At 46.7% G+C, this 25,467-nt stretch overlaps 1 protein-coding gene and 1 long non-coding RNA gene across 2 annotated transcripts in view; one reads left to right on the top strand and one right to left on the bottom strand.

Moving 5' to 3' along the window:
- Positions 1-25,467, bottom strand: part of SLC13A5 (solute carrier family 13 member 5) — a 223,572-nt gene that overhangs the window by 75,856 nt on the left and 122,249 nt on the right. The window contains exon 3 of the mRNA XM_063955993.1: positions 13,467-13,603. Within this exon, the coding sequence (XP_063812063.1) occupies positions 13,467-13,603 (137 nt within the window). The remainder of the gene's footprint in view (positions 1-13,466; positions 13,604-25,467) is intronic.
- Positions 1-25,467, top strand: part of LOC135049959 (uncharacterized) — a 60,429-nt gene that overhangs the window by 34,123 nt on the left and 839 nt on the right. The window lies entirely within an intron of this gene.

Genomic DNA, 25,467 nt, shown 5'->3' with positions numbered 1-25,467 from the left:
TAAGTTTGGCCAGAGCCACACGTGGTCTCTTACCTGACCATAGAAATTTGGTAAAAAGTTTCTCACAATATCGGATGTCTGGTTTCGTCAAAGCGTATGGTAGCATCTGGATAAGATAAGAAAGTTTAGGAAAAAGAATGCTTTTAGTCCAGCAACTCTTCCCATAAGGGACAAGGGTAATGGAGACCAGGCCTCCAAGTGTGTTGCAATGTTCTGTAGAACAGGAGTAAAGTTGAGGGCATAGACATTGGACAGAGAGGGCGGAATATATATGCCCAAATATTTTAATATGGACACATTATGTTTGAATACAGACAGGACAGGAGAAGAGGGAGAATAAGTGAGAAGAACAGACGCCGAAGAGGATAATGGGAGGAGTTCAGACTTGTCATAATTGATTTTAAAACCCGAGAAGAGGCCAAAGGAATTAATGGTGTGAAGAATGGCCGGGATGGAGACTAGAGTATCAGAAAGAAGCAATAGCATATCATCCGCAAACAACGCTATTTTAAGGGAGTGGTGAGCGATACTTATACCATGAAAATCAGGGAGGGTACGGAGAGCAATCCCTAAGGGTTCAATGGCCAATGTAAATAATAGTGGGGAGAGGGGGCAGCCCTGTCTGGTGCTTCTGCCCAAGGGTACAGGGGCGGACAGGTATCCATTACATATAATTCGAGAGCGGGAATCAGTATACGTAGAAGATAAGTCAATTGGCAAGGAAAATTAAATTTGTAGTAATAAATAAGTGTTCCCAGGAAACCAAACCGAACGGCTTCTCAGCGTCGAGTGATAGTAAAAAAGAGGCAGTAGAATCTAAAGTGGAGCCTAACCAATGGGAAGCCGCAATAACCTTGCAGGTATTAGCTGAGGAATGTCTACCGACTATGAAGCCCGCCTGGTCCGAATGAATCACCCCGGGTAGTAGAAATTTTATCCTATCTGCCAGAAGCTTGGTGAACAATTTATAGTCCACATTGAGTAGAGATATTGGTCTTTAAGAACCAGGTAGGTGGGGGTTCCTGCCCGGCTTCGGCAGTTGGCGGATAATAGGGTCTGTAAAATACTTGGGCATAGAGGGAGCAGTGAGCAGGGCATTAAAAACCAAGACCAATGGGTCTATGAGCCTTGGGAGGAGCATTTTATAATACTCTCCCGAGAACCCATCCGGACCAGGGGACTTCACGGGCTTAAAGCTGTTTTATGGCGGCTTCTATTTCCTGAGGTGTGAACGGTGCGCATATAGTAGCTTGAGCATCAGTCGGAATGGAAGGGTTATCAATAGACTCCCAAAAACAAGATTCGTGAGAAATATGTCTGGGAGGTTGTGTATATATGCCTGTATAGAAATCATAAAATAAAGAAGCAATATCTTTACCTGCGGAGGCATACGTGCCATCAGGGCGTTGAATAGAGAGTATGAGAGATGAGGGAGTGGAGGATTTCACTAAATTGGAAAGCAAGCGGCCGATTTTGTTACCAAATCTATAAAACCTATGGTCTTTGTAAAAGGTATGTTTATCACCCATAGAGGCGAGGAGGCCATCAAATTTGTGCTTAGCAAAACAAAACCAGATTTAGTACTAGGAGTAGGGGTAGTCTTATAAGTTTGGTAAGCTGTTGTTAATTGAGATTGTAGCAGTTTATATGAGGAAGCACGTTCTTTTTTAGTCTGGGAGACATATTGAATTATGCGACCCATTAATCACAGCCTTAGATGTCTGCCAGAAGAGGATAGGGTCTGATTCCAAAGTGGAAAGGTTATCAAGTCTGAACTCCTCCCAAAATAAATCAAGCTTATTATGGAAATCCAAGAAAGAAGCGAAGTAAGATGGAAAGCGCCAAAGTTTATAGGAGCCTACATCTAAAGAAGAAAAGGCTACCCAAATAAGAGAATGGTCAGAGAGAAACATCAGCTCAATGTGTGCTTCAATTATATTAGAAAAGAGGGGGTCGGACAAAAGAATATAATCAATTCGCGAGAGCGACCCATGAGCGGCAGATAGACATGTGAAGTCCCTATCAAGAGGGTGCAGGGCTCGCCAAGCATCAGTTAGCATTAACTGTTGTGAAATAAAAGGTATACCGATCCTAGGGGGTGGCCTTCTGCGGGCAGAGGAATTAGAGTCCATAAATGGGGAGGAAACCACATTAAAGTCACCCCCTAAAAGTAAAAAGCTGGACATAAATGGAGTCAGTTTGCGTAATATGCGAAAAAATGGAGCAGAGTGGGAATTAGGGGCATAAATATTACAAAAAGTGTACTGAGAGTTAAAGAGGGAAAGATTAACCAGGAGATATCTACCGTCAGGGTCAATATCAGTGTGGAGTATTTCTAGAGGGAGTCGCTTTTTTGCCAAGATAACAACTCCCCTAGCTTTGGAAGAATAGGGGGCAGTTGCAAGAACTGTCCATCCTAGGGTGGATAGCTTCAATGTTTATAAAACTGATAACTGTGTCTCCTTCAATAACACTAAATCTAAATGTAGTTTATTTAAATAGAGGAATAGTTTCTTACGCTTAATTGGGGAGTGGATACCTCCCACATTCCAAGAGCCCACCTTAATCGATGCCATATATCGCAAAATAGAGGTAATAAACAAGTGACACAGACTCCGTAAAAAACACCATAAGAAAACGCTGGGAAGGAGAGAAGGGAGCGGGGGAAAGAGAGAGATAGAGAAGGAGTACAAAGAGTACTCCAATAAGAATTGGAAAAGAAATAACTTCACAATTCACACATTTGAAATAAGACAGGGTGTAAATTTGTCTGGAAGGCGGAGCTCCCAGCCAAAACCGCCCCGTCTAGTAAACATAAATTGAAAACCTAACCAGTGACTGTCACATAGGTAATAGCGAAAGGCAATGCTGCCACAACAGTACCTAAATGGAATAAAAAGTAAAGCATAGCAATATTATCAAAAACATATCATCCAGTAAAATAGTCAATCGAGAAAAAAAAAAAAAAAGAACTGTATGCAGCAAAAATAATCAAAGAAATAGAGGGTAGAGACAAATGTATAGCTGATATATCACTACAGCGCTGAATGTCCCAATAGTACCAGCGGCAGTATGATAAGAAAGCACGGAACAAGAAAGTCTGTGCACAACTTCTCCGGAGAGAATGCACGGAGGCAGTAAAGAGTTCCCGAGGACATCTTGCAGTCAACAGGCATTTTCCTCAAGTGTCATCTTCCGCCAATGGGCTCGACTGCTCTCGTACATATGCCGCTGCATCTTCGGCCGAAGTAAAATCTTTGAAGGCCATGCCATTGAAGACCCTTAGATGAGCTGGATAAAGAAGGGTGAATTTCCTCCCGACTTGGACCAGTTGCGAGCATACCGGGGTAAAGGCTTTACGAAGCCATGTTAGTTCAGGAGAATAGTCCTGGAAAATAAGAATTTTGGTGCCATTCCATGTGAGGTCTCTCCTCCTCCTAGAGGCGGACCAGATGGTTTCCTTGTGGATTTAATTCAGGCATTTGAACAAAACAAATCTGGGCCGATAAGAGGAAGAGTCGCGCAGCTGCCCTGTCTGATGGGCCCGTTCAATTACGAGATCTGAGCAAACATCTAGGATATCAAGTAGTTCAGGCAGTGTCTGCTTCAAAAAATGGTGTAAGGCTGGCCCTTTAAGGGATTCCGGCAATCCCACTATCCGCAAATTGTTTCTGTGCGATCTATTCTCCAAGTCGTCTAATTTAGCCCAGACATGAGTGTCAGATCTTTTCAGCTGCGCAGTGAGATCTTGCAGAGAGGAAATGGCTTGGAAGTTTTCGCCGGCAGTATGTTCCACTGCCAAGACTCTTTTAGCCAGTTGTTTACACTGGCTCTTATATCCGTAACTGCTTGTTGAAGGGCAGCTGCATTAGCTGCAGCTTGTTCCTGTAGCATAGGCTGCACTGTCTCACTCACAGCTTGCACCACATCCGCATATGTAAGAGAGGAGGGGGGGGGGGGAGTAAGTGCGGGGTGACACTTTGCAGCAGTGGCTGTGGGGGGGTTGTTGAATCTTAGAAGTTGTCTCTGTGGTCATTTTGACGGATGCGGAGCGGTCCGGGCGCGGGTGCTTTCCAGGCGTTGGACCTGACAACTATTTGTCCATAGAGAAACGTGGAGCTGAAGGATGCCAAGCCCTGCGGGGTTTGAGGCACCTGTCCCTGTATTACAGCTGATAACAGCCACAGACTCGTGGCTGATCGTGACCTTTAAACCCTGCGGCGCAGGATTAATAATTGGGCCAGAAGCGGTGATGATTCCGCTATAGCTAGCGGGACTGTGAGGAGAAGGGGGCCAATAGAGGGCTCCAAGCGCGCTCCGGGTGCAGCCAGCAGGAAAGCCCGCAGCACGTCTCACTGCCGAGCCGCGGATACAGTAGCACCGAGGAGAGCGGCTGGGGAGAGCAGTCCGGATGGTGCCCAGGTGACTCTGTAACACAGCGGGGGTCACTGGTGTGGTAGGGTGGGCTCAGAAAGCCCTAGCAGGGTAAACGTGTGGTCGGCACCGGAGCTGGGGGGAAGTGTTTCGGAATACTACTTCTAATCGCTCCATCGTGGTCCAGACGGCATTGGTTCTCAGACCTGCAGGGTCTCTTGATAGAGCGTCCTCTTCTACTTCCTCAAAGCCCAGACCAACTCGTTCAGGGCCCTGGTGTCTACCTGGACCCGGCCAGACTGGCTTTGACGGCGTGGCTCTTGAAGCATCACTCCTTAGAGCCAAAGGTTTCTCTGAGGCGGTCATTCAAACTATGTTGAAAGCCCGTAAACTGGCTTCGGCTCGAATTTATTACAGGGTCTGGAATTCTTACTTCACCTGGTGTGCCAGTAAGAACTATGATGCATATACTTTCAGGACTTCCAGACTTTTGGCTTTTCTACAACAAGGCTTGGACTTGGGACTTCGTTTGGCCTCCCTCAAGGTTCATATTTCTGCCATGTCAGTATGGTTTCAGAGGAAAATTGCGTCTCTTCCCCACGTTCAGATGTTTTACGGATTCAGCCTCCCTACGTCCTTAATGTGGCTCCATGGGATCTGTCTGTTGTTCTGAATGCCCTTCAAGAGTCTCCGTTTGAACCTCTTGAGTCTGTGGAACTTAAATGTCTTACGCTTAAGGTCGTTTTTCTGTTGGCTATTGCCTCTGCTAGGAGAGTGTCGGACTTAGGAGCTTTCTCCTGTCGTCCACCCTTTCTGATTTTTCACCGTGACCGGGCAGTTCTTAGAACTTGCCCAGGTTATTTGCCTAAGGTGGTATCATCTTTTCACCTTAGGGGGTAATTCCAAGTTGATCGCAGCAGGATTTTTGTTAGCAATTGGGCAAAACCATGTGCACTGCAGGGGGGTCAGATATAACATGTGCAGAGAGAGATAGATTTGGGTGGGGTGTGTTCAATCTGCAATCTAATTTGCAGTGTAAAAATAAAGCAGCCTGTATTTACCCTGCACAGAAACAAAATAACCCACCCAAATCTAACTCTTTCTGCACATGTTATATCTGCCTCCCCTGCAGTGCACATGGTTTTGCCCAATTGCTAAAAAAAATCCTGCTGCGCTCAATTTGGAATTACCCCCCTTAATCAGGAGATTGTGGTTCCGGCCTTCATCTCTTCTGGTTTGTCCTCCAAAGTACGGTCTTTGGATGTGGTACGGGCTCTCCGTATATATGTGGAAAGGACTGCCTCTATCAGGAGGTCAGATTCCCTTTTTGTACTTTTTAGTTTTCACAAACGTGGCTGGCCTGCGAATAAGCAAACCTTGGCCAGATGGATTAGAATGGTGATTGCACAAGCTTATGCGCAGGCTGGACTTCTAGCTCCTGCTGCTGTCAAGGCCCATTCTACTCGGTCGGTTGAACCTTCGTGGGCGGCCCGCTGTGGCGCGTCCGCAGAACAATTGTGCAAGGTGGCTACGTGGTCCTCAGTGAACACGTTCATCATGTTCTATGCCTTTTGATACTTCCGCCTCCCAGGATGCTTCCTTTGGACGCCGGGTTCTTGTGCCCGCTACAGTGCATCCCCTCCCATGAGGAATTGCTTTAGGACATCCTCGATGTTATTCCCTGTGGAATACCAGTGTACCCCCTGCAGAAAAGGGGATTTATGGTAAGACTTACCATTGTTAAATCTCTTTCTGCGAGGTAAACTGGATTCCACAGGGCACCCACCCTGACGCACTTAGCTTCTTTGGGTTTGTATGGCATTAGCCGCTAGTCCCTTCTCCTGTCGTGAGAATGTGGGTCTATGTGACTAACATCTACCGTCTCTCTTACCTGCTACTGCATTGGACTGGTTAACAAAACTGAGCTCCAGTGCCTGGAGGCGGGGCTATAGAGGAGGCAGTGCAGTGCATCCTGGGAACAGTGAAAGCTTAAGCCTGCTGGTGCTTCAGATCAAGATCCAACTCCACACCTTAATGTTATTCCCTGAGGAATCCAGTGTTTGCTTACTTTTGAAAAAGCATATCAGGGAGATTGTGAATGTAACTCCCATCAGCGCGGACATGTACTGCTACATCAGAGAGGCGTGTCATAGAAATGACTTACTTGCAAATGTAAATGAGCCTCAAAGTTCTACTTGTTCAAGAAAAGACACTGATATTTTGCAGGATTTTTGTGTATTGTGTTTTACAAGAGGTTCCATTTACTGTAAGTAGCCACGAGAAACCTAATATAAAATGCATGTAGCCATAGGGATCATTGGGACAGATGTATTAAGCCTGGAGAAGTGATAAAGCAGTGATAAGTGGAAGGTGATAATGCACCAGCTAATCATTACGGTTTTGAAAAATGACAGTTAGGAGCTGATTGGCTGGTGCGCTATCACCTCCCATTTATCACTTCTTTTCACTGCTTTATCACTTCTTCAGGCTTAATACATCTGCCCCATTGTGCATTATAACCAATGCAGGGAAATAGCACTGATGATCCCATTTGAATGTATGTGTCTCTGATTTCTTTACCCCCCACCAACAGAGCCGGCGCTTTCATTAGGCAGCTGCCTATGAGCGCCGGGACCTGAGGGGGCGGCCCGCTGTGACTGACAGGTATAAAAATGACTTCTTCCCCTTCAAAAAGAGGACAGTGCAACATAAATCCCTTCACTGGGCTGTCCCACCCGCCCCCGTAACTTGCTGCCGCAGTTAGTAAGAGGCGCAACCCCCCGGGGATCCCGTAGCTTGCTCTTTTATTCCTGCTGCATTGCCTGTATTGCCTGCAGTGCAAGTGGCCGTCGGATACGCCACCTCTGACCTGTATGAAGCTCCGCCCACCGATCGCAACTTGCCCCTTTGGACACCGGGTTCAGAGCAACTTGAGCTCCCTGCCCTGCATAGTGTGTTGGCGCTCCTCCTCCTCCCCCCCCCCCCCCCCCCCCGCACGATGTGAAGTCGCAATGCGTGAAGTCACATCATTGCTTCATTGCTGCCGCCACGCCACCGAGAAGTTTAAAGGAAGCGGCGGTACAGCTGGGTGAGTTCAGGGTGACAGCTAATCCTACAACAGTGTATGTTAGCCCGGCTTAGTTTTGTCTTGCTGCAGCGGCTAGTTGAGTACACAGTGCCGTTGCTGCTGGCCCCTATTCATCACTAGTATGCAGTACACTGACTGTACCTACATGTCCCGACTCCCTATATATATATATATATATATATGTCTACATGTATATATATATATATATATATATATATATATATACACATATACAGTGTGTGTGTGTGTGTATGTGTATATCTATATCTATATACACAGTGCGTGTGTATGTGTATCTATATATATATATATATATATATATATATATACATATACACAGTGCGTGTGTATGTGTATCTATATCTATATATATATATCTATATATCTATATATCTATATATACATATATCTATATATATATATATATATATATATACACACACACACACACACTAGTGATGTGCACCGGAAATTTTTCGGGTTTTGTGTTTTGGTTTTGGATTCGGTTCCGCGGCCGTGTTTTGGATTCGGACGCGTTTTGGCAAAACCTCCCTGAAATTTTTTTGTCGGATTCGGGTTTTTTTTACAAAAAAACCTCAAAAACAGCTTAGATCATAGTATTTGGGGGTCATTTTGGGGCCGGAGGTACTGCGAGTGGGGGAGGGGAGGGTAATGTTTCTCCTGCTACTCCTCCTGTCAGCAGCTAAGCTGCTGTCCTCCCTTTGGCAGTGGCTCTCCCAGAGACTCGCACAGCAGCCAGTCACTATTGTTCGCGCCGGTGTCCCAATACACTGCATTACAGGGAAGAAGATGTACGCAATAAACTACAGCTCCCAGCAGGCCTAAGGGGCGGAATGTTTCGGTGCTAAGGGCTGCCGGGAGCTGTAGTTTATGTAGTGCGTCTACTTCCCTGTAATGCGGCGCGTTGGGACACTGGTGTTAACAATAGTGACTGGCTGGCAGAACTGTGTGACTGGCTGAATCAATGTAATAGGTGAGAGTGTTGTGCAGTGTCAGTTGACACCGCAAACAGGGCCGGCGCTAGCCACTTAGCAAAGGGATGCAGTGCAGGGAGGCACCAGGAAGGAGAGACGTTCTCCCTGCTCTGCATCCCTGTGCTGAGCTTCTGATGCTATCCCTACTGCTGGCGGCTGCTGTCACACATGCAGCGGCGCCGGAAGCACAAAACCTTTTCTCCCCCTCGGCGCCAGCAGCACAATGCCTCCTCTCCACCTCGGCGCCGTCAGCACAAAACCTCCGCTCTCCCCTCCCCTGTGTGACATTCAGTGGGTGGGAGGGAGCCAAAGTGGGCGGAGCTAGATGGGAGTAAGGGGCGGAGCTACACTGGACCATGCTGCAGCAGGAGGATGAGCTGCTACAGCTTCGGCCAGCCAGACTTCATTAGATAAGTGTCTGGAAAGAGAGTGAGTGTGTGTGTGTATATACAGTGTCTGTGTATACTGTATATATGTGTGACTGTGTATGTGTGTAATGTATGTACAGTATGTATGTGTGTGTGTATATGTATATATATATATATATATATATATATATATATATATATACATACAGGTTGAGTATCCCATATCCAAATATTCCGAAATATGGAATATTCCGAAATACGGACTTTTTTGAGTGAGACTGAGATAGTGAAACCTTTGTTTTTTGATGGCTCAATGTACACAAACTTTGTTTAATACTCAAAGTTATTAAAAATATTGTATTAAATGACCTCCAGGCTGTGTGTATAAGGTGTATATGAAACATAAATGAATTGTGGGAATGTACACACACTTTGTTTAATGCACAAAGTTATAAAAAATATTGGCTAAAATTACCTTCAGGCTGTGTGTATAAGGTGTATATATGACATAAATGCATTCTGTGCTTAGATTTAGGTCCCATCACCATAATATCTCATTATGATATGCAATTATTCCAAAATACGGAAAAATCCCATATCCAAAATTCCTCTGGTCCCAAGCATTTTGGATAAGGGATACTCAACCTGTATATATATATATATATATATATATATATGTGTGTCTGTTGTGTGTGTGTGTGTGTGTGTGTGTGTGTGTATGTATGACTGCTGCATAATGTGTGTAAGCGTCACTGGTACAGAGGGCATTACGTGTGTAAGCGTCACTGGTACAGGGGGCGTTACGTGTGGAAGCGGCACTGGTACAGGGGGCGTTACGTGTCTAAGCGGCACTGGCACAGAGGGCGTTACGTGTGTAAGCGTCACTGCTACAGGGGGCGTTACGTGTGTAAGCGTCACTGCTACAGGGGGCGTTACGTGTGTAAGCGTCACTGCTACAGGGGGTGTTACTTGTGTAAGCATCACTGGTACAGGGGGGGCGTGACATGTGTAAGCGTCACTGGTTCAGGGGGCGTTACATGTGTAAGCATCTCTGGTACAGGGGGCATTACATGTGTAAGTGTCTTTACTACAGGGGTCATTGTGTGTGCACTGTGCATTTGTAAAGTATGCGAGGGTGCAAATTTATAGTTTGCAGGGGGACGCCGAACACTCTAGCAACGGCCCTGACTGCACACCCACTGCACTGCACTGCACAGCACTGTCACCTTTTACATTGATTCAGCATCCATACATTACCCTGCGCGATATCACCCTCTCTATCCATTACATTAACCATCTCGGGGCTTCCAGGCCGGCAGCACAGGTGCTGTGTTGAGGAGTCAGGGCCTCTGGGGATCTGGGTGCGGCTGTGGCGGGGAGGCACTTCTGTGACATCACACGCAGAGCAGGCTCCGGGGCTCAGAGAGTATGCGGCGCAGGGTGGCCTATGAAAGTCTTCCGCTGCGCCGCTTTCATACACATCTATGCCAGTGGCCGCAGCAGCTTTTGTTCCACCTGCGGCGCGGCTAGGGAGTGGGGATTGTTGATGCTGGAGGGGGCAGGTGGACTGGCAGCAAGACATTGGTGGTCATTCCGAGTTGATCGCTCGCTAGCAGTTTTTAGCAGCCGTGCAAACGCTATGCTGCCGCCCACTGGGAGTGTATTTTAGCTTAGCAGAAGTGCGAACGAAGGGATTGCAGAGCGGCTACAAAAAAAAAAATTTGTGCAGTTTAGAGTAGCTTCAGACCTACTCGGCACTTGCGATCACTTCAGACCATTCAGTTCCTGATTTGACGTCATGAACACGCCCTGCGTTCGCCCAGCCACGCCTGCATTTTTCCAAACACTCCCTGAAAATGGTCAGTTGACACCCAGAAACTTCCTGGTTTCCTGTCAATCACTCTGCGGCTGCCTGTGTGACTGAAAAGCATCGCTAGACCCTGTGTAAAACGACATCATTCGTTGTAATAGTACGCCGCACGTGCGCATTGCGCTGCATACGCATGCGCAGAAGTGCAGAGTTTTTGCCTGATCGCTGCACAGCGATCGAATGCAGCTAGCGATAAACTTGGAATGACCCCCATAGGATGCTGCAGTAAAAGGATTGGTTTTTCCCCTAGCTACAGCACAGAGACTTGCTGCAGATGGAGTGGCATACCCTCCAGCTGGACCTTTTTGGCAGGTACAGTCCCTTTTTTTATGGTCTGTACCATTTTTTGACTCTCCAAGCTTCCATTGAAAGTATAGAAAAAGGGGCGTGGCCACGCCACTGTAGCCGTGGCCACGACCCCTTTTCACATTTGCATCAATGTTTATGTGTAAATTGTTGGAGGGTATGTTGATGAAGATGCAGTGGGACTATTTTGGGGTGTGGGGCTGGAGCTGCACCTACATCAGTCCCATTGCTAATCCTGCTCTGTGAAAACACAGCAGGCAAAGGGCAGAGCCTCCCATTGGATGGAACCTGTGTGGGAGGGCACTTCTCGCCCAATCAGCTGTGGACTGGGTGTGATAGACCTGCCACTAACCCAATAAGAGCTTTTAGCCACGCCCAGCGTTAGAGACCCAGGCACAGAATCACAGGGCTATTATATAGGAGATATATATGCGATATGCCGGCATTTGGTATGCCGGCGGTCAGAAGACTGACCGCTGCATCCCGATGCTTAGAATCCTGAAAGGGGCTAGGTAATTATACTTACCTTCCCTCCAATACCCCTCTAACCGTCCCTGGCAGCAGCCTAAACCTAAATCCGCAGCCGATCCCTCCCTTGTGGTGCCTATACCTAACCCCCCCTCCCACAGCCTATATCTAACCCCCCCCTGCTGCTTACCTGAGCGCAGCCCTAGTAAAAGGTCATTCAGGATCCCAGCGGGTTGTTTCCCTATTCGATAACAGCAGCTGGAAGGTGGGTATTGGTGTGTGTGAGGGGGTGGGTGGGGGGGGGAGGCAGTAGGCAGACAGTTTGCCTAGGGTTCTAAGAATCCTTGCACTGGCCCTGCCCACCAAGAATGTAACAGGTACATAATGGGGATAAAGGGTAATCCGGGAGATTGGTGGTCTATTCAGGGAGTCAGGGAGATTGCTACTATTTATGTCTCCTGCATAATGCAGCAAGGTAAGCAACTATGGAGTACAAGTGTTTATACACGGCAAGGTCACAAAACCATAATGAGTGTACTTTATAAGATCAATCCACATATCTGATTGCTGCTAGGGTTGACCACTGACCATTGATGGGTAGCAAAACATTGATGGTATGCTATCGATGGTTTTCCCATCAGTAGTGGAAATCGGATATTTCTCGGTCATCGATGGCATAGATCTGATGGCGATACATTTTTATTTTTTTTTGAGTTGCACGGCCCTTATAGTTATACACCCATTGTGTAGTTCAAATTACGCCCATTGAACTATCAATTGTTTCTCATCGATGGAAAGCATCAATGACACCAACGATGGAGACTGTCAATGGTTAATCATTCGATGGATATCCCTACTTGCTGCTGTATATACATTAATGTTTAGCAGTCCGCTGTTAACCAAAGGTTCTAACACTATTACTACCTACACAGTGGGGGATATCCAATTAGACACGATAAGGAGATACGCAACTAATGTTATCGCATCTATCTCACGAAAAATCTTATCGCTTTCTGCACGCTCCCGTTTTTCGCACCTATTCTATTACAAAATGGAGATAATGGGATTCGCTCGAAAATTCTAGCCGGCAAAAGCTGAGATAAGTATAGAAGAAAGTGGGGAAATCTGCCTGTGTCCCCCCAAAAAAGTCAAACTAATATAGGAAAACATTATAGAAGTCTTTTAGTGGCCATAGTACAACTATTTTGTGTCATTAAATTGGGTCAAATGGCTTTCATATGCTTTATTTTTATGTGAAAACATTATAGAAAGCTATTTTGTTTCAGCAAAATAAGTGCTCTCATTAAATGTGGGGTATATAAAAATGGGTACAAGTATATATTTGAGTCCTTGTAGGGTACTCTTTATAACAAGTGGAATTGACCAATTACTCCCACCTGCAAGTCTAAAAACACTTGTCCCACTCATCAAGCACCCCGTTATACCTGTCCCATACCTTGTACCCCAATTTCCATCACTTTGCATTTTTTTACCCCAAAACTGACATCTCATTATTGGGCAATTAAAAATAATTAAAAACTTCTAAGTGCCTAATTAGTCATTCTCCCAGGGGTTCTGTACCAAATACTGACATTTTTACCTTAAAATGGGGATTTTGCACTACTTATCACCTGCTCAGAGACGGTGAAGAGAAATCTGCGATAAACTCTATGGAGACTTATCGTCGACAACTTAACGCCGCTAATAGGATACCGAATTATCGCATTTGCTGTAATTTATCACAGTTCTGCAATATCGTGGCTAAATGAGTACCCCCCAATGGTTATAGCTCTTTCCACCTCATACTAACTTACGAATGGTATACAACAGACACATACAAGCAGTATCAATGTTGTAGATAAAGGCACCTAAAATGGGCATTGTGGTGGAGGTTTGGTAGCTAAATTGAAGATCAATAAATGAGCCCATGTGGCTTTATTTTACAATAATAATAATAATAATAATAATAAATAATAATAAATAATAATGTGCCTTACAGGGGAGGGCTAACTCCAACAATAAGCAGAACCTTCAGTGCGATTCTTTTGTGTAGGTTCCAGTGTTCCACAGCCACTGCCACTATTAATCCTCCCACAAACATCATGTTTGTGTCCTTCAGGTACTGCATACACACCTAGGGAAACACCAAGAGTAATTGTCAAAACACATTAAACACAAGGACCGCCAGAAAGAACACAATATAAAATGCCAACGTTTAAACTCAAATGTCCCAATATCTGGAATTAAAGATCAAAATAAAAATAATCACAGTTTGATTAGCATAATACTGTACCTCCCATTGCTTTGGAGTCTCCTCCCCCCAAACCCCATTTCCCACCCTACTTCTACATAGCATATGCAGTTTTAAATATAACACTACTGAAACTTCATTACATAGGAATTATTATTAACAGTTTGATGTAGTAGAACATGTGACATTTTTATTTCTTATTTGGATTATTTAACTACAGTAGATTGTGTTATACATATCAAACAAAAAAAAATTTAATACATTATAACTGAAATAAATAAAGTGTGCAATGTACATGTATAATTTTTCATTAAATATGATCATTGTATAAGGACATAGTAAACCACAGGAGTTTATATGGTACATTTTATAGAGGACTTTCCATGGTGCCTGCAGAGCTAGTCTTCTGCCTTTAGCAACCGCGTTTGAATGGGTGTGGATCATTAGATCGACAGTGTCTAGGTCGACAGTCACTAGGTTGACATGTTCTAGGTCGACAGGTCAAAAAGTCGACATGAGTTTTTCATGTTTTTTTGGTGTCATTTTCTCCGTACAGTGACCGGGAAGCCCAATTAGTGCACCGTGTCCCCTCGCATGGTTCGCTTCGCTCGCCATGCTTCGGGCAAGGTGCCTTGCTGCGCTTGGCACAGGTTACTATTCCCAATTGTAGTCCGCGCGGATTGTTAAGTATGAAATAGTTCTAAAAAAAAAGTGAAAAACTCATGTCGACCTTTTGACCTGTCGACCTAGAAACCCTGTCGACCTTGAAAACATTTCGACCTAGTGACTGTCGACCTATAGTGGCCGACCTAAACATTGCCGACCTAGACACTGTCGATCTTCACACCGGATCCCGTTTGAATGGGCTAATTAGGTCCGCCCAGACTCCGATGCACCCAGGTCTTATTAGGTAACAGGGCACCAACCGAGACTGCGAATGAATAAGGGGATTATCTAGCTAAGGCTAACGTGACAAATAACAGGTGAGAATACAGAGAAAACAATAAACAGATTATGTGCGGCGTGGCTGCCAAAACCCCAACACAGGAACAAAGGCAAGCGGTCGAACCGGAGATGGCGACACCGTCGCTACTCAAAGAACACAACAAAAGTATCGCGGCCTAGCCGGATAATGCAACACCGTTACAGATAAACAACTAAGTCTGTGTGGAAGCCACCGCAGAAATACACAACTGAAATAGGAACGGAAGATGCGACCTCTGTCGCCAAATACGGCAGAGCCGCTGGACTCACGATACCATGAGAGGTGTATGAAGAAACCACCGGAGTTCCAAGGTGCTCTAGAACCAGGCTAAATCCACTGGAAGCAGAACAGGAGACGAGCTGGAAACAACCCCTCAGACTGGATACTGGGAACAGGACGCCTGGAACCATAAACTGGAACTAGAGCCTTAGCCAGAGGCAGGCTGATTCACAGAAAGCTGGAACTCAGGTGATGGGTATGCACTCAGGACTCTGTCAGGACAGGATACACAGGATTCCAACTGGATACCACAAGAAATACAATAGCACCAATACAAGATTCCACCATTGGACAGGGCCTGGACAAAGGTACAAATTGGACATGAAGCTAGAATCTTCTATCACCGGCTCCAGGTGCATGGCAGGCTGGGTAATAAAGGAAACATGCCCCAATCAGGATGGCTGGAAGCCAGGCACAAGGTAATGGCCTAATTAACTGACAGCTGAGACAGCACAGGCCAAATACAAGAGACAGACTGCAGTTACACAGACTCACCACATAATGATCTACATCAGTACTCTAAACAAGTACATGAGAAAACCTGGCATGCAACAGAAATATAACATAAAATACATGAACAGAATGCAAACAGGAATGAGCCACTGCTGTGGCTCATAACAAATAGTTTGTGACATGGATAGGAAATGCAGCAAAAATTGTAAAAATATGAAAAAACCCTAAAAAAACATGTGTAAACCATATGTTGACCTTATGACCCTGTTGACCTTTTGACTGTCTGTCTATCAACCATCTCCCCCCTTCACAGTCCTTGGCCTAGCAGTAAGTTGAACCTGAAAAAAGGAAGTATGAATACTGAGAATATTTGGGTAAAACGTAGACATTACACAATAGCCATTTAGCTGTCAAACTCTCTGTGAATTCATATCTCCTCTGTCGTCCCCTGCCACTTATATGCTGATAACACATGAATCTACCTCTCCTCCCCTGGTCTCTCTCCTCTCTTTTCTCATGCGCCTAACTGCTTCTCTACCATCTGCACCGGATGTCTTACCTAAAACTCAATGGGGGATATTAAATTGTTTGAAAGACGGTTGGGTATCTGTTTTTTCCTGTCTATTATATAAGAAAAAGTAAGATTTTAAACCTACCGGTAAATCTTTTTCTCCTAGTCCGTAGAGGATGCTGGGGACTCCGTAAGGACCATGGGGTATAGACGCGCTCCGCAGGAGACATGGGCACAATAAAGAACTTTAGAATGGGTGTGCACTGGCTCCTCCCTCTATGCCCCTCCTCCAGACTACAGTTAGAGAAACTGTGCCCAGAGGAGATGGACAATACGAGGAAAGGATTTTGTTAATCTAAGGGCAAGATTCATACCAGCCCACATCACCAACCACACCGTATAACCTGGAATATACGCCACCAGCTAACAGTATGAACAAAACAGTTTCAGCTAAAGACTGATCTCAACTGTAACATAACCCTTATGTAAGCAACAACTATATACAAGCCTTGCAGAATTTGTCTGCACTGGGACGGGCGCCCAGCATCCTCTACGGACTAGGAGAAAAAGATTTACTGGTAGGTTTAAAATCTTATTTTCTCTTACGTCCTAGAGGATGCTGGGGACTCCGCAAGGACCATGGTGTTTATACCAAAGCTCCAGACCGGGCGGGAGAGTGCGGACGACTCTGCAGCACCGACTGAGCAAACGCAAGGTCCTCATCAGCCAGGGTATCAAACTTATAGAACTTTGCCAAAGTGTTTGAACCCGACCAGGTAGCTGCTCGGCAAAGCTGTAAAGCCGAGACGCCTCGGGCAGCCGCCCAAGAAGAGCCCACCTTCCTAGTGGAATGGGCCTTTACCGAATTTGGTAACGGCAATCCTGCCGCAGAATGAGCCTGCTGAATCGTGTTACAGATCCAGCGAGCAATAGTCTGCTTCGAAGCAGGAGCGCCAACTTTGTTGACTGCATACAGGACAAACAGTGCTTCTGTTTTCCTAACCCGAGCCGTCCTGGCTACATAGATTTTTAAGGCCCTGACCACATCCAGGGACTTGGAATCCTCCAAGTCACCCGTAGCCACAGGCACCACAATAGGTTGGTTCATATGAAATTAAGAAACCACCTTAGGCAAAAATTTAGGACGAGTCCTCAACTCTGCTCTATCCACATGGAAAATCAAATAGGGGCTCTTGTGAGACAAGGCCGCCAATTCGGACACCCGCCTTGCAGATGCCAAGGCCAACAACATGACCACCTTCCAAGTGAGAAATTTTAATTCAGCCGTTTGAAGAGGTTCAAACCAGTGAGACTTCAGGAACTGTAACACCACGTTAAGGTCCCATGGTGCCACTGGGGGCACAAAAGGAGGCTGGATGTGCAGCACTCCCTTTACAAAAGTCTGGACTTCTGGGAGAGAAGCCAATTCCTTCTGAAAGAAAATAGACAGGGACGAAATCTGTACGTTAATGGAGCCTAATTTTAGGCACATATCCACTCCTGTCTGTAGAAAGTGGAGAAAACGGCCCAGATGGAAATCTTCCGTAGGAGCATTCTTGGCTTCACACCAAGATACATACTTCCTCCAGATACGGTGATAATGTTTCGCCGTCACCTCCTTCCTAGCCTTTATCAGAGTAGGGGTGACTTCCCCCGGAATACCTTTCCCAGCTAGGATTCGGTGTTCAACCGCCATGCCGTCAAACGTAACCGCGGTAAGTCTTGGAACACGCAGGGCCCCTGTTGCAACAGGTCCTCCCTGAGAGGAAGAGGCCATGGATCTTCTGTGAGCATCTCCTGAAGATCTGAATACCAGGCCCTTCGAGGCCAATCTGGAACAATGAGTATTGCTTACACTCTTTTTTGTCTTATGATTCTCAATATTTTTGAGATGAGAGGAAGAGGGCGGAATACATAGACCGACTGAAACACCCATGGTGTCACCAGGGTGTCCACTGCTACTGCCTGAGGGTCCCTTGACCTGGCACAATATCTCCGAAGCTTCTTGTTGAGGCGGGACGCCATCATGTCTATGTGAGGAATTCCCCAAAGACTTGTTATCTCTGTAAAAACTTCTTGATGAAGTCCCCACTCTCCTGGATGGAGATCGTGTCTGCTGAGGAAGTCTGCTTCCCAGTTGTCCACTCCCGGAATGAAGACCGCTGACAGAGCGCTTACGTGATTTTCCACCCAGAAAAGAATCCTGGTGGCTTCCGCCATTGCCACTCTGCTCCTTGTCCCGCCTTGGCGGTTTACATGAGCCACGGCTGTAACGTTGTCTGATTGAATCAGAACCGGTAGGTCGCGAAGAAGATTCTCCGCTTGTCGTAGGCCGTTGTATATGGTCCTCAATTCCATTACGTTGATGTGTAGACAAGCCTCCTGGCTTGACCATAGCCCCTGAAAATGTATTCCTTGTGTGACTGCTCCCCATCCTCGGAGGCTCGCGTCCGTAGTCACCAGAACCCAGTCTTGAATGCCAAACCTGCGACCCTCTAGAAGGTGAGCACTTTTCAGCCACCACAGGAGAGACACCCTGGCCCTGGGGGACAGGCTTATCTTCTGATGTATTTTTAGATGGGACCCGGACCACTTGTCCAGGAGGTCCCACTGAAACATCCTTGCATGAAACCTGCCGAAGGGGATGGCCTCGTAGGCTGCCACCATTTTCCCCAGAACTCGAGTGCATTGATGAACAGACACTCTTTTTGGTTTTAGCAGGTCTCTGACCATGTTCTGGAGGTCCCGGGCTTTTTCCATTGGGAGAAAAACCCTCTTCTGTTCCGTGTCCAGAATCATGCCCAGGAATGATAGTCGAGTCGTTGGAATCAATTGTGACTTTGGCAGATTGAGAATCCAACCGTGCTGTTGTAGCACTCTCAGGGAGAGCGACACGCTCTTCTGCAATTGATCTCTCGATCTCGCTTTTATCAGGAGATCGTCCAAGTATGGTATAATTGTGACTCCCTGCCTGCGCAGGAGCACCATCATCTCCGCCATCACCTTGGTGAAAATCCTCGGGGCCGTGGAAAGCCCAAACGGCAATGTCTGAAACTGGTAATGACAGTCCTGTACAGCGAATCTCAGGTACGCCTGGTGAGGAGGATATATGGGGACATGAAGGTATGCATCCTTTATGTCGAGTGACACCATAAAATCCCCCCCTTCCAGACTGGAGATCACAGCCCGGAGCGAATCCATCTTGAATTTGAACTTTTTCAAGTACAGGTTTAGGGATTTTAGATTTAAAATGGGTCTGGCCGAACCATCCGGCTTCGGGACCACGAACAGGGTTGAATAGTACCCTTTCCCCTGTTGGACTAGGGGAACCTTGACAACCACTTGCTGTTGACATAGCTTTTGAATTGCAGCTAACACTACTTCCCTCTCTGGGAGAGAAGCCGGCAAGGCCGACTTGAAAAATCGGCGAGGGGGCACCTCTTCGAATTCCAGTTTGTAGCCTTGGGATACAATATCCATCGTCCAAGGATCCACGTCTGACAGAACCCAGACCTGGCTGAAGAGTCGAAGACGTGCCCCCACCGGTGCGGACTCCCTCAGTGGAGCCCCAGCGTCATGCGGTGGATTTAGTAGAAGCCGGGGAGGACTTCTGCTCCTGGGAACTAGCCGAAGCAGGTGTTCTCTTCCCTCTACCCTTACCTCTGGCGAGGAAGGATGAGCCCCGACCTCTTCTGGACTTATGCGACCGAAAGAACTGCATCTGATATTGTGGAGTTCTCTTTTGCTGTGGGGGAACAAAAGGCAAAAAAGTAGATTTACCCGCGGTAGCTGTGGCGACCAGGTCCGCGAGACCTTCCCCAAATAAAACTTCACCTTTGTATGGTAAAACCTCCATATGCTTCTTTGAGTTGGCATCACCCGTCCATTGGCGGGTCCACAGGGCTCGCTTAGCAGAAATCGCCATGGCGTTGGCTCTCGAAACCTAGCAGCCCAACGTCTCTTTGAGCGTCTCTCATATATAAGACTGCGTCTTTAATCTGACCTAAGGTCAATAAAATGGTATCCCTGTCTAGGGTATCAAAGTCAGCTGACAAGGTATCTGTCCAAGCTGCAACTGCGCTACATACCCATGCCGATGCTATTGCCGGTCTGAGTAAAGCACCCGTATGCGTATAAATAGATTTTAAGGTAGTTTCCTGTCTGCGATCAGCAGGATCCTTGAGGGCTGCCGTGTCTGGAGAAGTTAGCGCCACCTTCTTGGACAGGCGCGTTAAAGCCTTGTCCACCCTGGGTGAGGATTCCCAGCATACCCTGTCCTGTGCATGGAAAGGATATGCCATAAGAATCCTCTTGGGAATCTGCAGCTTTTTGTCTGGAGTTTCCCAAGCTTTTTCAAATAACTCGTTCAGCTCATGAGATGGGGGAAAGGTTACCTCGGGTTTCTTTTCCTTATACATGTGCACCCTCGTGTCAGGGACAGAGGGGTCATCTGTGATATGCAAAACATCTTTTATTGCAATAATCATATAATGAATACTTTTGGCCACCCTTGGGTGTAACCTTGCATCATCGTAGTCGACACTGGAGTCAGAATCCGTGTCGTATCAGTGTCTGCTATTTGGGATAGGGGACGTTTTTGCGACTCTGAAGGGCCCTGTGACCCAGTCGAAGCCATGGATTGACTCCCTGCTTTTCCCCTGGACTCTGCTTTGTCCATTCTCTTATGTAATAAGGTCACATTTGCATTTAAAACATTCCACATGTCTAACCAATCATGAGTCGGCGTTGCAGACGGAGACACCACAATCATCTGCTCCACCTCCTCCTTAGATGAGCCTTCCGCTTCAGACATGCCGACACACTCGTCCCGACACCCCCACACACACAGGGATATAGTTATACGGAGACAGTTCCCCAATAAGGCCCTTTGGAGAGACAGAGAGAGAGTATGCCAGCACACACCCAGCGCCAACTGACACTGGAAACAATTTCCCAGATAATATAGCGCTTTTTATATATAATTAACTGTGTAATTCACTCACTGTGCCTTACAAGTGCCCCCCCCCCCCCCTCTTTTCAGCCCTGTGTCACCGTGTTCAGCAGGGGAGAGACCGGGGAGCCAGCTTCTCTGCAGTGCTCTGTGGAGAAAATGGCGCTGGTTAGTGCTGAGGGACCAAGCTCCGCCCCCTCCAGCGGCGGGCTTCGGTCCCGCTCAAATGTATAAAACTGGCAGGGGATTTTTATAATTACTGCCTCCGCAGCCTGTATACATATAAATGCCAGACTTAGAGGTTTATATTGCTGCCCAGGGCGCCCCCCCCCCCATGCCCTGCACCCATCAGTGCCTGCTAGTGTGTGTTGTGTGTGGGAGCAATGGCGCGCAGCTTTATCGCTGCGCGCTTACCTCAGGGAATATCTGAAGTCTTCTGCCGCCTTAGAAGTCTTCTTTTCTTCTTATACTCACCCGGCTTCTATCTTCCGGCTCTGTGAGGAGGACAGCGGCGCGGCTCTGGGACGAACGGCGAGGGGAGACCTGCGTTCCGACTCCCTCTGGAGCTAATGGTGTCCAGTAGCCTAAGAAGCAGAGCCTATCACTTAAGTAGGTCTGCTTCTCTCTCCTCAGTCCCACGATGCAGGGAGCCTGTTGCCAGCAGTGCTCCCTGAAAATAAAAAACCTAACAAAATAATTTTTCAGAGAAACTCAGAAGAGCTCCCCTGTAATGCACCCAATCTCCTCTGGGCTCTGGATCTAACTAAGGTCTGGAGAAGGGGCATAGAGGGAGGAGCCAGTGCACACCCATTCTAAAGTTCTTTATAGTGCCCATGTCTCCTGCGGAGCCCGTCTATAAGCCATGGTCCTTACGGAGTCCCCAGCATCCTCTAGGACGTAAGAGAAAACAGACTTCCAACTGAGTTTTCATACAATTGAATACCCCCCCTAATATGTCCAAAACCCATCACCCCCACTAGAGTTTTTACCCCTCCTCTAGTCTTCCCCATAGCTGACAATATCATTATTTCACCTGTTCCGCAAGCATGTTATATTAGTGTAATGTTTCTCACACTCTTTAGTATCATCTTTCTAACACCGCTTTCTCATGCAGGATGCTATAAAACCCTTATCTAGCCTCATGTTATTATTTCCCACCTTGATTACTGCAACTACTACTATCTGAATTTTTTTTTAGAGGGCATCCCTAGGTACAACAGGTTTATTATTTAATTAATTGGATATAAGCTCTAATTTGATGATAGACAATTTAATAGAATAATAACCCCCCCCACTAACTATGACTTTTTTTATGATATATACAGTACATAAAGTATTTACTAAGCAGGGCAGCTGACAGGGGCAGTACAGTATGTGCATGTCCTACCTATTTACACTCCATTCAAGATGGCATATGGTACAGTACAGTGGAAATATTTTGCAGTTACTGGTACATTTCAATCTGCCAGTACAAATACAAACATCCAAGTGCCACCCCCAAACAAGTGCCGCCCCTAGGCTCGTGCCTCACGTGCTTAATGAAAAATTCACCACTGCTGTATCAGGTATACATAATAGTTCTGGCAAAATTGGATTATGCCACAATGCAAGGACAGAGATAAACCGGGATGCGTTTAATTTGCCAGCTGTCAGGATACCGACGCCGGAATTCCGACAGCTGACGATGCCGCCAGCCGGAATCCCAGCACACCAGGGCTATTCCCACTCGTGGGTGTCCACGATACCCATAGAGGGAATAGATCCTGTGACGAACACAGCGAGCCACTGAGTCCGCAGTGTGGCAAGTGCAGCGAGCCAGCAAAGGGACTCTTAGTGCTCGCCCTGCCGGCATTCTGGTGGGCGGGATCCTGCTGTTGGGATATTGACAGCCGGCATCCCGTCCGCCGGTAAAACATGCTGAATCCAATAAACCCACTAAGATGATAGATCCTTTTGGAACATTAACACACCTTATTAGCTAAAACGTGTAGTAGAGCGAATTGGCCAGTAACACAAGGGCCCCCTTCTACCTATGACAGCAGATAAAAACCAGTCAGTTTGGAGGCCAGCATAACTTTAATTGCTGGAAGAAGCCAATTCCCCCGTGGACGCTCAACGCTGACTCAATCCCCGGGTTTGGACATTCCAATTCCGGGATTTAATCCTGGACGTTTTTGGCCCTAAATTCCGGGATCCCGCCAATCCCTATCCCGGGATTGGCCACCATAGCTGTGATAACCTTAGCTTTTTTGGGGGTTGGGTATAATTATTATTATTATTATCCTTTATTTATATGGCGCCACAAGGGTTCCGCAGCGCACAATTACAGAATACATAAACAATCAAACAGGAAAACAGCAACTTACAGTTGATGACAGTATAGGACAAGTACAGGGTAAATAAACATAGTTACATCAGCAGATGACACTGGAATAAGTATCAGGTGGCAGAAGACTGCTGGAGTTGATGCAGTTGAAGATTATTAAATTAAGAAAGGATAAGCACATGAGGGAAGAGGGCCCTGCTCGTGAGAGCTTACAATCTAAAGGAGAGGGGTAGACAGACAGGGGTGACACAGATGGGGTACATGGAGAGTGTAGAACAGAGGGTTAGGATGAGATTTGGCTGGGTTTGGTGAAGAAGTGGGTCTTGAGAGCCCGTTTGAAGTTTTGTAGAGAGGTGGAGAGTCTGAGGGGGAGAGGTAGGGAATTCCAGAGAAGTGGTGCAGCACGTGAAAAATCTTGGAGGTAGGAGTGGGAGGAGGTGATCCGTAGGCAGGAAAGTCGTCGTGCATTAGCAGAGCGAAGAGGACGTGTGGGAATGTAAAGGGAGATAAGATCAGAGATGTAGATGGGAGAGGAGTGGGTGAGGGCTTTGTAAGCGAGTGTGAGAAGCTTGAAATGGATTCTGAAAGGGAAGGGGAGCCAGTGAAGGTCTAGTAAGAGAGGAGAGGTAGACGTAGTGCGTTTGGTGAGGAAAATGAGCCGGGCAGCAGCATTGAGGATAGATTGGAGTGGAGAGAGGTGTTTGTCAGGAATGCCAGTCAGGAGGAGATTACAGTAATCCAGTCTGGAGATGACCAGTGAGTGGATAAGAGTCTTAGTAGCATCCTGGGTCAGAAAGGGTCTGATCCTGGAAATATTTTTTAGATGAAAACGGCAGGTTTGTGAGAGGTGCTGAATGTGTGGTTTGAAGGAGAGGGAGGAGTCAAGGATTACTCCAAGACAGCGCACTTGGGGGCTAGAGGAGATAGTAGTGCCATCAATAGATAATGAGATAGTAGGAGGTGAGGTTATGTGGGAGGGAGGAAAGATGATCAGTTCGGTCTTAGACATGTTAAGTTTAAGAAAGCGCTGGGACATCCAGGAAGAGGTAGCAGAGAGACAGTTGGAGATACAAGTGAGGAGAGCAGGGGAGAGGTCTGGAGAGGAAAGATAGATTTGGGTGTCATCAGCATAGAGATGATATTGGAAACCAAAAGAACTAATGAGCTTACCTAGTGAGGACGTATAGAGAGAGATGAGGAGAGGACCAAGGACAGAACCTTGGGGTACACCTACAATTAGTGGAAGTGAGGGGGAGGTGGAGTCATGAGAAGAGACAGAGAATGAACGGTCAGAGAGGTAGGAAGACAGCCAAGAGAGGGTAGTGTCGTGCAGAGCAATGGAGTAAAGGATTTGTAGTAGGAGAGGATGGTCCACAGTGTCAAAAGCAGCAGAGAGATCAAGTAGAATAAGTAGAGAGTAGTGTCCCTTAGATTTAGCAGCATGGAGGTCATTGCATACTTTTGTAAAGGCAGTTTCAGTGGAGTGGAGAGGACGGAAGCCAGACTGGAATGGGTCAAGTAGTGAGTGTGAGGAAAGAAAGGCAGTAAGGCGGTTGTAGACAATCTGCTCAAGGAGTCTGGAGGCAAAAGGGAGGAGAGAGATGGGTCGGTAGTTGGAGAGAGTGTTTGGATCAAGGGTAGGTTTTTTTAAGAATAGGAGAGATGAGTGCATGCTTGAAGGCAGAGGGGACAGTGCCTGATGAGAGGGAGAGATTGAGAAGGTGGGAAAGGTGGGAACAAGCAGAAGGAGAGAGGTAGCGGAGGAGGCGGGAGGGGATAGGGTCAAGTGGGGAGGAGGTGAGGGGACAGGAACGAATGAGGGCCATGACTTCCTCTCCAGTTGCATGGGAGAAAGAGGTCAGAGTAGGTGGGAGGGATGGGAAGGGTGGTAAGGGATGGGGGAAAGCTGGCTACTGATGGTCTGGTGTGATGTGATGTCCTTACGTATGGAGTCAATTTTGGATGTGAAGTAAGTGGCAAAGTCAAGAGCAGAGAGTGAGGAAGGGAGACGAGGTGGAGGTGGGCAGAGGAGTGAGTTGAGAGTGGCAAAGAGGCGCCGGGGGTTGGAAGACTGGGAGGAGATGAGGTTCTTGAAGTATGACTGTTTAGCAAGATAAAGGGAAGCACCGAAGGATGAGAGCATAAGTTTGAAATGGAGGAAGTCTGCCTTAGAGCGTGATTTCCTCCAGTGTCGCGCAGCAGTACATGAGCATTTTTGCAGATATCTGGTGCATTTGGTGTG

The sequence above is a fragment of the Pseudophryne corroboree genome, chromosome 2 (assembly GCF_028390025.1).
Source record: "Pseudophryne corroboree isolate aPseCor3 chromosome 2, aPseCor3.hap2, whole genome shotgun sequence".
NCBI classification, from domain to species: Eukaryota; Metazoa; Chordata; class Amphibia; order Anura; family Myobatrachidae; genus Pseudophryne; species Pseudophryne corroboree.
The sequence above is the reverse complement of the archived record's forward strand: the minus strand, read 5'-3'. Positions and strand labels throughout refer to the sequence as shown.